The 14,565-nt window shown below is 34.6% G+C and overlaps 1 protein-coding gene across 2 annotated transcripts in view; it reads right to left on the bottom strand.

Moving 5' to 3' along the window:
- Positions 1 to 2,110: 2,110 nt before the first annotated feature.
- LOC132108219 (LHFPL tetraspan subfamily member 6 protein) overlaps positions 2,111 to 14,565 on the bottom strand; it is a 252,969-nt gene continuing 240,514 nt past the window's right edge. For both annotated transcript variants that reach the window (XM_059514857.1, XM_059514858.1), the window contains exon 4: positions 2,111 to 2,967. In XM_059514857.1, the coding sequence (XP_059370840.1) occupies positions 2,849 to 2,967 (119 nt within the window). In that variant the 3' untranslated portion in view covers positions 2,111 to 2,848. The remainder of the gene's footprint in view (positions 2,968 to 14,565) is intronic.

Below are 14,565 nucleotides of genomic sequence, written 5' to 3'. Positions count from 1 at the left end.
AATGTGTCATGTTGCGCACCTCAAACTCCCAACAATCTCCAACAATATCAATGGGAGAAAAAGATCTTACACAGAACTGCAAGCCACTAAGCACCAAAAGAGCAGGATATCTGAGAAGTGAGAATGAAAGCAACATAGAGGTTTCCTCTGTGTGTATAAGGTATTGTGGGCATTATCATAATGGGAACAGATTACAGGAGCAGCTTCATGCCCCACTAATGAGTGTGTGAGCTCAGGATATTAATTATAAACACCACATACATGGTTAGTGGTACCTGCCATTACCAACTGATGTTAGATTATATTGGAATAAGATTTAACATAAACATTAAAAAAGGATGTGCTGCACATTATTCCAAAGAAAGCATAAAGTACTTTACAATCTTTTATCAAATGTAACAACTAACATGGGACCATCAAATCAAAGTCCCAACCTACTTTAATTCCATTGAGTGTCCTGTTTTACTCTGAAATATGTCAGATTTTGGAAGCATAATTGGCTGAAAATGCCATTTCATAATAACTTTTGATAACCATCATTATGCAAATGGTGTGTAAAAAGTTCTTGTTTGAAGAACGGTTGTAGCAGTGCTAATGAGCAGATAAAAGTGTACTTGGTTACTAATGTAACCTAGGCTCCCTGAGATACAGGAACAAGTACTGCCTCTGGTAAGACGCTATGGAGAAAACTCCTTTTTGTTTGAATACTGAAGCCTTTTGGGAGTAAGTGCCCACTTAACAAGAGGTGTCGCCTCTTTCTGGGCTTGGTGGCGAGCATGATTTCACCAAGTACAACATGTTCCTGGATCAACATCCTTGTTTAGGGGTAGGGATTTGGTTAAGTCTGTATTTTTGGACAATAATGTTGATCCAGGATTATGAGAAGATGTTGATCCAGGAACATGTCTTACTTGGCAAAATCACTGCGACGGGGCTTGGTCTAGCGGTGTGTCCATTGCAAAGTTTTGTGCGGGGGCTGGCTGGGCCTCGCCGTCCACATTTAACAGGTTCTATAATCTGGATGTCCTGGCATTACAGGCCCGGATCCTTTCTGCATAATGGGCTCACTTTTGCTATATGGTAAAGCCAGTGCCTTCATTACTGTACGCTCTTAGCCCTCACTGAGTTCTGAGGCTGTATGAAAATCTCTTGGAACGATTACTCAAGGCCAGGCCGACCTCTGTTTGCCCGTAGTGCCTCCTGCGGGGCTTCGCTGCAAAATACTTGGTCACTCTTGTCTCCGTTTAGTGCTTAAGGCAAGTTTTAGTCGTTCTTCTACCATAGCATGACGGAATTGTACTGGTTCCCCATAGCATCTTAGCGGACCCAGTACAAATGAAGTATTGATAGGGATCGTAGTAATGTAACCTTGCTTCCATGAGATATGGGAACAAGTACTGCATTGCTAGCTCTGCTATGGAGCTGCATGATTCAGGATCCTGAGGTTACTTCAACTGAAGCGACAACTATGGTGAAATGCCCATATATATAGCCAAATGCCCCACCCATTCTAGTGGGCTTCATTGCCATTAGCTCATGCAGCATCCGCTGCTGACCCATTGGTTAGTTTTTAATTTACTGCATGAACCAATGGCTGTAAAGTTACACTGCATTATTAAAAAGGCTTCAGTAGTCTGAAAAAAAGGAGTTTACCCATAGCATATTAGCAGATGCAGTATGAGTGAAGTATCGATAGGGTACAGATCAAATAAGCAATGATTCCTCTTTGTTGCCTTTTTAACACAATATGTCAATGAGTGATATTTCATCAGAACATATATTGTATTCTATATTTCTAGCATACATTAATGTAAAAATGAGCAAGCTTTGAAACAAAAAAGGCAATATATAGATATAAATCATGAATATTATTGCAATTCACAATAAATATGTAAAAATAAAAATAATGATGAATATATTTTTTCATAATTTACATGAAGTCTGTATATATATATAATGTTTAATATTAGTTTTAATACACTATGTAATTGTATATAATTACGTAAGCAATTAATACATTTTATAACACGACTCTGAAATACTTTATGGAGTGGTCAAATATTTTTAGATAATGATTACTAAACTATATTTCAAATTTTTTTTTTAAATCATTAAAACAATTTTTAGATTTATTTTAGGAGGTTTTGCCTTTTTTTGATAGGACAGTAGTAAGACAGAAAGCAAATTGGTAGTGGGATTGGGATCAAGAAAGGTCTGTGATCCAGGACTCGAACTCGAACTTTGGGGTTCGCCCAAAGCTTAACAGCACTGCATGTCAACACACTGCCAAAAAGGCTATTTGTGCCAACAAATTATTTAATTTTTTATTTAAGTCTTAAATGTAACTAAATTTAATTTTAATCAAATAAGCATTTGTGTCTCATTTGTGTTTTAATGCACCATAATATTTAAAGTATAGTACTGACATATGTATTTCAGGGCATAGTAATATTAATACGCTATATATGCAGACTTCATCAAGTGTCTGTTGTACATCTAAACCAAAACTTAATTTTACAATATCAATTCAAGGGAAAGAAGAAAACAAGCACACTTGTAATATTCACAACAGTGGACATAAAAGACATACAATAACTGGTCCTTTATGTAATATACTCCCTAGTTGTTTTTTAGAGAGAAGAGGAAGTACTGCCAAAAGTCATGTCTCTTTGAAAAGTGCATGCTCGTTTTAATCACACAAAAGGCAATATGAGCATTTTGAGTCTATAATGAGTCAGAGTGGCATTAATGGAGAAAAGCCGTCATGCCATTGGCTGCAAAGCCAGTCTCCACTGAGTCTAAGGGATCTGTCCTGCTGTGGTTCAGGCTGTAGTTGAGGTCAGTTCTTCTAGTACGGGTAATTCTTTTGTTTCTTCCCTGCATAACAGGCGAGCCAGGTGCACAGCAACAGAGCCGAGATGGCGCCAGCCCCAGTGCAGTAGTACGCCCAGCCGATTTGACAAGAGCCTGAAGACAAGTAATAAAGAAAGAGCACTGACATAAATGCATAAACACTACATGAACTTCTGAAAGCTTCAATTGTCAAAGAATGAAGGGATCATATGTATGATAGATTAAGTTTATGAAGAAATGGTATGCGATAGACGTTTTGTTACTTAGTTTATGGAAAACAATTTCGTGAAATTTGGCACACTGATTAGGAACATTGTAAACAGGGGTGTTCAGTCCACATAAACTACAAATGTACTGAATAACCAGAGAAATTTTAACTCAGTTCAGGGAGTGGCTAATTAACATTAATAAATTCCCATGTCATTTGAGGTGCAACATAGCTTAAATAATAAAATGTCCCGAATACACATGCTATAACTGCCATAACATATTTGTCACTCTTTTTCTTAAAATCTGTGCCACTTATGGAGAGATTAGGCTGAGTGTATCCACATCAGCTTTGGCTCCTACACTCTATTAATATAAATTGTCATTGTTTCACATTCTCATTGGTTTGTTGACATGTGGGTGATTTCATGTGCAAGAAAATCTTTTAGCATATTGTTCACCCAAGCAGAAACATGATTTTGCTGACTAAAATAATGTATTGTTGCACTTTAACTGTATTTTCATGTTTTCTCAAGCAAAGCTAATTTAAAAAGTATTTTGAAAACATTCAACTTTTTTTTGGCATAGAAAAGGTAGGTACACATTACTCATAGCACATGGCACTCAGCATACCTGTCACAGTGTGGTGAGGGAGAGAAGTATGTAAATTAAGATACTTATACATAGTTTTTAATGATCCACATAGGGGTAATCCATAAGAGAGAAGGCAAAAACACACTTACACATTGACAAGACCGGACAACCAAACACTGAACAGAATGCAACTTATAAGGGGAATGTTTATGAGACAAAACCAAGTTAAACAGTTCACTTATCACTGATTCTTAAAATTTCTAAAATCTCCTAATATACTCCTACGAATTAATGATCCTAAAGTATAATACATTTTTTACCAGTTAGTTTAGACACAAGAATTTGCTCCTGTTTCCTCGGCACATGCTGTGTTAAGTCAATTAGTGTTATTTTAGTAGCACTGATGTACTATTGTATTTTTTGTTAATAATTTGAATTACACTATATTCTTTTATTTTTGTTTTCATTTTATTTTTAGTAAAAGATTTAGGATTTTTATTTTAATTTTTTGTAATAATAATAATAATTATTATTGTCATTATTATTATTTAATTATCATTAATATATATATATATATATATTATGTTTAAGTTTTAGATTTTGTTTATTTAGTTATTTTTTAACCGTAAGATCCTGAGTCATGCAGATCCATAGCAGGGCCAGCAACGCAGTATTGTTCCCGTATCTCATGGAACCAAGGTTACGTTAGTACGTTCCCTAACGATACTTAACTTGTACTGTGTCCGCTAAGACGCTATGGGGAACCAGTACAACCCCGCCATGCTATGGTAGAGGAACTTTTAAAGTTAAAAATGTTGCCTTGGCAACTTAGCAACTAACCTTAAATAACTGCTTTTCAATCAGACCCTCAAAACTTTCAGCATGATAACTCCAGTCTTCAGTGTTACATGATCCTTCAGAAATCATTCTATTGATTTGCTGCTCAGTAACCATTTCTGTAACCATTATTATCTGCTGTAAATATTTATGCTGCTTAATTTTTTTGAGAAAACTTTTTTTTTTTCACTCTTACGAATATTTTAAATTGAAAAAAAAAAAAAGCACTGGAGTTCATCACAAATATAATGGAGCGTCTGTTTACTCTCATGGATTTGTCGTGTCGCATTGCTTTTTTGTCAAATTGCGCCGCTCGCATCTGGTGTAGACACATTGTTTTGGTATTTGTGAATCTTAAGTATATTCATAATCTTTTTTACATTTACATGAAACTGTAAGTCCTTTCACACACTTGTAACTTTCATGCTTAGAGCAGAACCATGCATCATTAATTTACAGGTGCATCTCAATAAATTAGAATTTCATAGAAAAGTTCATTTATTTCAGTAATTCAACTCAAATTGTGAAACTCGTTTATTAAATAAATTCAATGCACACAGACTTAAGTAGTTTAAGTCTTTGGTTCTTTTAACTGTGATGATTTTGGCTCACATTTAACACAAATCCACCAATTCACTCTCAACAAATTAGAATATGGTGACATGCCAATCAGCTAATTAGGGATGCATTGATATGAATATTTTGTCCGAAACGACGACCGATAATTACTTAAATATGAAAGTCGATAAACGATATGTTGGCCGATAAATCTAAATCCACATTTTAACATAATTTGTAAGAGCCTGATTACCAAAAAAGTCTCACCATCAAAGGCATTTAACACTTGAACACAAAAATCAAACATAAAGCAGCCTTACAAATAAATAAAATAATGCTTAAATAATGAAAACAAGTTACTGGAAAACATTACTTACATTTAAAAAAAAAATAATGAAAAAAAATAATAATATAGTGCCATGGACAGTGGCGTAGTGGACCTGAGGATAAGACAATGGAGTGTATTGAAAGAGAACAATCATGTGAGGACTATAGCCAGAGATATTGTCAAAATCTTTAAATATTGTCATTATTATGAGTATTTAGCATTTACAGTTAATACAGGCCTGTTATTTTACAATTAATTTGCTTCGCAACAATTTCATAGCACATCAGTAGTAGTATATATTCTACTGCTTATGTCATGATGATTTATGACTTTGACCTTTGACCTTTTGACAGGTTGAACTTCCGGAATGAGTTCAGGGGCTAACCTATGACCGTTTCCCACGCATCGATCAAGTGGTTTTGACAGAAAGTTTTACCCTATTGACCTAGTTAGTTCTAAATCATGGTTTTAGGAAACCCTCCCGATGCATCGATCATGTGGTTTTGAAAGAAGCTGTTTGAAGTTTGTGTCAGTTAGGTTGTTTGAAGTTTGTGCCAGCTAACTTGTTTGAACTTTATCCCAGTTATTATGGCTTCTCCCCCCTCCCATTACATTCCTGAGCAGTGTATAAATGGTATCGGTGTGTTCTACGTTTGTATATAAAACATTCTATAATTTATATGATATAATTAATTATCATGCTAAGGTTGAAAAACATTTTAGTTATTTCACATTTATATATAAAACATTCTATAATTTATATAATATAATTAATTAAAGGTTTAAAAAACATTTTAGTTATTTCATATATGTGACATTCAGTTATCTCACATTTATATATAAAACATTCTATAATTTATATAATAGAATTATCATGCTAAAGTTGAAAAAGAAAAAACATTTAAGTTATTTCACATTTATATATAAAACATTCTATGATTTATATAATATAATAATTATCATGCTAAAGTTGAAAACATTTTAGTTATTTCATATATGTGACATTGTTATTTCACATATATATATATAAAACATTATATAATTTATATGATATAATTAATTATGCTAAGGTTGAAAAACATTTCAGTTATTTTACATTTATATATAAAACAGCTTATAATTGATATAATATAATAATTATCATGCTAAAGTTGAAAACATTTTAGTTATTTCACATTTATATATAAAACATGCCGTTCTTTTAAAAAGGCTATACATGAAACGTTTATAAAAAATATACCGAAACCGACTGTTTCAGATAAAACAAGATCCATTTTTAGGGGGCAGAAGAAGCTGTTTTCATATCAGCTTTGATCCTGACCCTCTGTGTCCCACTGTCTACGTCTGCACGCTACAGTGCACACTCGTCCGAATTTACTACAAAATCACAATATCTTCAAAGCCATTGCTAATTAAAACTAACGTATCTCACGCAGGAGTACCGTGTTTTGACAGTTTTCTGACGGTTCACCTATGAATTACGGTTGGTGCGCGGCTAGCATCTCTTGTACCAGGGACGGACTGGCCATCTGTGTGATCTGGAGAATCACAGAACGGCCAGTACTCCAGGACGGCCGGCGGGCCTGCCCACCACCCGCCAAGCATGCAGTCATCACCGTTTCCCCCCCCCCCCCACTAATCTGTTTTACACTCCAGTACTGTAGGTGGCAGCAATGCACTTTAATGCACAAAGCAATGCCTTTAAGTTGGATGCCAGCTGCACTGGCCGTGGCCGCCAAGTAAGGAGAAGAAGAAGTGGAAGAGTAGGAAGAAACCAACAGCAAAGACGTTAACGTTAGATAGAAGAAGCATAGAAACAAACAAACAATATGCATAACGCGACCATGGGTAAAAAACGGAAAGAAAAGGGTGGGGCTGAGAAGGCAGAGATAAAAAATGTGGAATTTAGATACTGAAGCCGCTAAATGTCCCAAACTAACTGAAATATATGGCAATATTTTCCAGCAGCAGCACCTATATATAATATAATATTAGCAGCAGTGAAGAAGTGAGCCACAACTATGCAGCAACATGCCACCAGTGATGATGATGAGGGACAGAAAGATGAGCTGGTTCCACAGGCAGATCCAGATCCAAGTATGGAACATGAGAGGAGAAAGAGAGTTACTTGCTAGGGATTATGTTAGGAAGTGATATTCAGGTTGCTACATTTTTAATGATTACAGTAGTTAAAACAGCTAAACTTCAACATTTTATCTGTAAAATTTAACATGCAGTAGCTAATATTAAGAAATATGTTGTGCTTTTACTTTTAAAAATGTTGGTAACATTCCAATACTTACAAAATTTGAAGGTTTTGAATACAGATGTTACATTTGTAATGGTGTATTTTCATTTAGATGTGTTATTATTATCTGTGCAGTAAGATTAATTACTGCATAAATTAAGATTATTAAGTAATAAATTCATTTTAAGACAGCATGGAATAGATTGTATAATATGCTGTTATAACAGCATATTATATAAACTATTCCATGCTATCTTGGAATAAAACCTGTTTTTTTTTTTTAAATCCATTCCATCGTTTGTTTATTCAGGTTGAGCTTAGACCAAGAGCAGAGAAAGACACCCACTCCAGCTTAACATCTAGTCAACATCAGTGCTATTGCTATAATTTGGATGGTATAGTATCATGAGCCACAATTGAAGTCTTGTGACACTCATGCCAGGTGTTATTTTTGTTGTTGTCGAGTTTACGCACGCCGATTGCTTTGGGCCGGGCCGGGCCTAGTCAAAGTCCATGGCCGTTTTTTAGTCCCAGTCCGTCCCTGTCTTGTACCCCTCTCTCTCTCTCTCTCTCTCTCTCTCTCTCCCTCTCATACATTCATTCGTCTCCAAGTCTTATTTTCTTCTTTTAATGAATATAAACACATTATACATTTGCAAACAATATAAAACAAAACATTTACATTAGTTTTAGTCATCACTAAAAATATACATTTTACCAGGGAAAAAATATATAATTAAACAGAACAAAGAATATGGTCTATTGAGGAACCCGGATGTGTCGTTGACACAATTCAGTTAAATTCATTTCACATTAATCGTTGCAAAACATTTTCTATATTATATTTAAAACCTTTTATATCCATCTTTATATCATATCTTTTTCAAAAAGCTGTTTAATTATTTATTTTAACCGTACACCTACAGTACCACCACACACTAAAATGCTGCATGCAAGTACATTTTTTTAATTAAATTTAGTTTTTAAGCGATCTGAATTATGACTACCCTATACATTTAATCATAAACCACACGTACCCTGATATATCACTATAATATCCATTCCACTATACAATTTTGTATTCTGATAAACCAAATAAACAAGTGGACATACGCATGAACATATCAAGTTAAAAAGAGACTTATCTCTATTTTAAAAAATATGAAAAAATAAATAAATACAATTATATATGACAACGTGTTACTAAACCAGAACACACGTTTTAAACAAGTATTCATCATGTTTATAAAACACATCGCAGTAACAGACATGTTACTAAACCAAACCAAATCATTTATCATACATTTTTAATCATGTATTCAACATATACTTATAACACCAATGTCTGGGGGAGGCCAAAATACCTCCAGTCACCCCAAAACCCACTCAGACTCCAGGGGTTAAAGAATATGGAAATAAAAAATTATATAATGACATCATCATCCTAAAGCAATTCATTAAACAAAAAAAGTATAACTTAAAAAAAAGATTACTTATTTTAAATGTGATAGCATAGTATATAAAATAAACATTTCTGATGATACATATAAAAAATATCCCTTACATTTTTTTAGACCGGGGAGAGATGTCCAAACATGAATGAAATATCCCAAAATAAAATAATACGACTTAAAAAAAATAAAGTAAAATGTTTAAATCATAAACAGAATCTCACAGGTCCAAGTTGGGGTATTCTCCTGTATGTGAGACCTGAAGGGGTGCTTCACAAACCCCGCGCGCGGCGAGGGTGGAGTTCCAAACCGCATGATCTAAGCCAGAGGGGTACATTATTTCAAAGTTAACATTAATGTAATGTTTGAATAATCAGTACCCTCACTACATCTGATGTAATTCATTACATCTGTTTAAATGTTTCTTAATTCAACAAAATGATGATATATATAAAATATTTAGATTTTTATATAATATTATATAATAATTATTTATATCATATCATATATATAATTATATTATATTAGATGCGTTATGCATTAATCACTTTAGATTCTTTAAAGTTCTTATTTTTTGCATGATCTTCAAAGTTTTTAATACCATCTTTCTGTCTCCCTCTCCCTCTCTCACACGGACACACACACACACACACAGACAATGAAACATGATGCCAAAGTCTTTCTGTATGTTTTAAAAATAAAGCTAAAAATATTGATTTTAAATGTATGCTACATTTGTTTGTCGCAGCATAGACTGTGAAGTTTAGATGAAGTTGATTGATCTTTTAGAAGAATTCTTTCAGAGAAAGACCCTCGATCGTATTCACCCATTAAAGATGGTTCAGGAGAGATGGGCTTCTGGACCCACGCATCCTAGAGATGTAATTTATGTGCGTTGCTACGGTCGTAAACCTTTCACATATCTACGGTACTTTCAGACACAGAGCAGGAAAGACATTTGCAGGGCCTCTGTTTAACCGTTCCAAAATACCTCCATTTAAAAGCAAAATTAAAATATAAAAATGACCGCCTGTACAGCTGTAGTTCTATTTTATATTAAAAGTATCCTTACTATCCATATTATATTCTTTATTTAAAACGATATATTTAACCGGCAGTATCCCCCCAACGTGTTTTCCATCAGTTGTTTGGCCTTCGGGCTTTTTACGTAGTGCTTTTCAGTTACTGTAAGATCGCTTTACACTAGTGTAATGAAAGTTAACTTTTCTTAAAGTTTATAGTTGTATTTTACTGTATCCGCATCCTTCTATCCTGTAGATTGTATGCGTACTGTAAAATAACAAATATACATTTTGCTTAAAGTCAGTAAAATAATTACACCTACAATTTGAAACGTGTTTAAACACATTGTGTGTCACTACAGCAAGGCACGCCGTCTATCGTCTTATTTTTTTTAAATAACCTGATGACCAGCATTGTTTCTTCATATAATTTATGCCCCCGAGTGCTTTTCTCACACGAGTAGAAAACTCTTTCTCTTTGGATGTGTTTGGCAGAAACATAATTTCTACATCAGAAAATTTTTTAAATGTACCACTGAACTTTTCTCATTCGACAGAAATACTATTTTCAAATTATTTACCCGGCCTATGACACTCGGTGTAAATGTTCTTACCTAGAACAGAAAACATACGCTTTGATTATTTTGTAGGCATCGTGTAATGTTAAATGGTTTACTAAAAAAATTAAAGCACCGGCAGCTGTGATTTTCAAAATGAAAGACATGTACGAGCTAAGGATGTGTCAACTATTATCATCATTTCCTTTTGACCCGGATAATACGGTAATTAATTTTCTATGCGAGTGACACAATATACAGTTCTCATACTATTGGTGTAAATAGCCGTGCTAAAACATTTATGACTATTTTTGCAGGCCAGCAGATCATGTCAAGGGTGTTTCACATCTAAGAATCACAATGTTTTGTAAATGACATTTTTCTTACACCTCGAGATTTAACCGTATCAAGATTTTGGATGGCCGTTCGCAATTTGTTTGTCGGACCGTACGTTTTTAGGCGATCTTTGTGCGGCGTCATCGTAATAGGAATAAATGAAAATTAAGAAATTAAGTTACAGTTTTTCTCTTCGAGATATTTTTTTTAGCGCAACTTCGTGTCTGTCCAAAAAGTGTGATCGCATGAAGCATCGACGCAAAAATGAAGTCTAGCTGTTTTACACTTAAAACTATTACAACATCAAGCGTTACACTCGTTTAAGTTTCCACACTCTTGTTGAGATACATTTTTTCATCCATAACCTTTCGTGTATTCGAGCGACCAAATCACTAAGAAAGACAGTATAGCAAGAAAACTAACGTTTACAACGCATATAGAATTCAGAATACAATCGTTAAAGTATTTATTTATTTATTTTGATTTGTAAATGATATTTTTATTACTCCGTTAGATTTAGTCATCGTGTTCGGATAGCCGATGACACAATTCACATTCTGTTTTAAGACTCCTGTAAGTTCATGCTAACTCTCGCGTGGGAAAGAGAGCGGGGTGAGCGCATTCTATTCATTTAAGAAAAATTATTAAACATTTGCCCAAACTTTTTTATTATTTTGACAAAACACAACACGACGACATTAAAGAATGTTATCAGTTCCTACGGCCATCTTCTTTGATTCAAATAAAGCAACATCTCTGGTGTACGTGTGTATGCGCTAAACATCTTTGCTTTTCCACTTCTGACAGATTTGTTAGATGGGCAACCGTTGTAATACAAACACATTTGAGAACTACGATGTTCTCACTTTTGTAACGGTTATAGAAAAATGCCATACACACTTTTGCATTTCATAATTCAGTGATTTTAGCTGTAATGAGCACATGAGACAAAAATTGTCCAGAGATAGTCGACCGATCTGTTGACACGTTGTTTTGCAGTTTTCTGATGAAGAGTTTTCTCTGACCGCGGTCAAACATACACTGCCTGTTCATAGGAATTTTACAGCATAAAAATATCACCCCTACATCTAGAGCTCTTGTTCATATAGCCGATGACGATGTTCACATTTTACTCGTCGTACTCGTTTCAACATTTCCGCTTGACATTAAAGAGTAGACCTATGCGTACGCCCCTTCGGTCGTAAGCATTATCATCTACCGCGTGCTGAGATTTTTCTGCTTTGTCCACTTTTGACGGATTTGCTAGAGGGACTATGTCACCTCGTTGTAACGTGATTACGTTTAAGATCCATAAGATTGCACTACATTCACCTGAAAAGGTTATAGAAATACTCTTTTATACAGGAAACGCGTATCAGAATAACAAATACCTAATAGTGAAATCCAGTATTCTAGACTATTGTGAAAGTTTTAATGCAACTCTGTAAATAGCTTTTTTTTTCTACTACTGTATACATTATTGTTTGGTTGTCTTTGTACGGTACTTCAATCAATAAACCACTGTTGATAAGTCGTTCATTTAAGTGAGAGACGGGATGATTTTGACTGTTTCAGTCATTCATCGTGTTTAAGGTCTGATCCGGAAACCGCGCTACGACTGGAACTGCGCTCTGTCACGTCTAAATAACCCGTTGTTCTTTAAGAAAACACGAGGCGAGCAGTTTCTGACATCTATTAATTCACTTCATTTTTTCACAACCGCAAATGTTTTGTTTAGCATACATATTAGTTTTAGTCAGTTACATAGGCGTCACGCATGAAGTTTATAGTTATTTTAAATGATTATGATAGAGTTACAGGTTTAGGTTAGTGTGGCGCCTGTAAGCGGTGAAAACTTCAAGCATCGTAGACGACGGTGTTACTCAAACAGCCCATAGCGTTATCTTTTAACAAACTATTGTATTGCGCGTTACTAAGACAAAATCTGTAACAGCGTTCATTAATTTGTTGAAATGAAAATAAACATACAAAACTTTATAATGACCGCGAGTTTAGTATAGCCTAACACCGCATAGACAAATGTTTGTTCTAACTCTTTCGCCCTAAAATTGCGAGATTTCTTGACTTTGCCGTGTTTAACGGACTCTAGATCTAGATATAAACTAGGATAGTATAATGATATAACGTAAGAGATAAAATATTTTATGAAATCAAGCAGATTCACAGAGATATCGCTGCGTATGAACAAAGGGGTTGACGGCAAAACTAGAAAAACAATCCGCGAGGCCTAGGAAATTACACTTAGTTGGTGAAAATAAGAATGTGAAAGTCCGTTTAAACAAATTTAAACAGAAAGAATGAGCAAAGTCCTGGAAGCGTACGATTGTACTTGTTTAGATTAGATTAGATTCGACTTTATTGTCATTATGCAGAGTACAAGTACAGAGCTAATGAAATGCAGTTAGCATCTAACCAGAAGCGCGAGAATATAGTGTTTTATATTCATAAAAGTGCAGAGTAAGTAAAGCTATGACATACAGAAAGTACAGTGTAGTTGCTATATACGTACAATATCGATCGGAGTATATACAGAATATAAATATGAATGCAATGAAGGATTATCTATACATTATGAACATTATGAACATGAACAGCAGGAACGTGAGAACGGTGGTAATAAATACAGTCGAATGAGTGTGCAAAAGTATTGTTGAACGATGTATCATACGCAAAAAAAAAAAAAACTGTAGTGCAATGATATTTTTTGTAGAAATAGCTTACTCGGCTTGTACATTAACAACTTTAGACAGTTTATGGTGTAATAGCTTTAACCATGTGCAGTTTCTTAGCGTTATGCGATGAGAAAGTGTGTGGTTTACAGTTCGCTGCGGCGTGATGAGATCTAGAGTCCGTTAAACACGGCAAAGTCAAGAAATCTCGCAATTTTAGGGCGAAAGAGTTAGAACAAACATTTGTCTATGCGGTGTTAGGCTATACTAAACTCGCGGTCATTATAAAGTTTTGTATGTTTATTTTCATTTCAACAAATTAATGAACGCTGTTACAGATTTTGTCTTAGTAACGCGCAATACAATAGTTTGTTAAAAGATAACGCTATGGGCTGTTTGAGTAACACCGTCGTCTACGATGCTTGAAGTTTTCACCGCTTACAGGCGCCACACTAACCTAAACCTGTAACTCTATCATAATCATTTAAAATAACTATAAACTTCATGCGTGACGCCTATGTAACTGACTAAAACTAATATGTATGCTAAACAAAACATTTGCGGTTGTGAAAAAATGAAGTGAATTAATAGATGTCAGAAACTGCTCGCCTCGTGTTTTCTTAAAGAACAACGGGTTATTTAGACGTGACAGAGCGCAGTTCCAGTCGTAGCGCGGTTTCCGGATCAGACCTTAAACACGATGAATGACTGAAACAGTCAAAATCATCCCGTCTCTCACTTAAATGAACGACTTATCAACAGTGGTTTATTGATTGAAGTACCGTACAAAGACAACCAAACAATAATGTATACAGTAGTAGAAAAAAAAAGCTATTTACAGAGTTGCATTAAAACTTTCACAATAGTCTAGAATACTGGATTTC

This window comes from Carassius carassius, chromosome 28 (assembly GCF_963082965.1).
Source record: "Carassius carassius chromosome 28, fCarCar2.1, whole genome shotgun sequence".
NCBI lineage: Eukaryota > Metazoa > Chordata > Actinopteri > Cypriniformes > Cyprinidae > Carassius > Carassius carassius.
The sequence above is the reverse complement of the archived record's forward strand: the minus strand, read 5'-3'. Positions and strand labels throughout refer to the sequence as shown.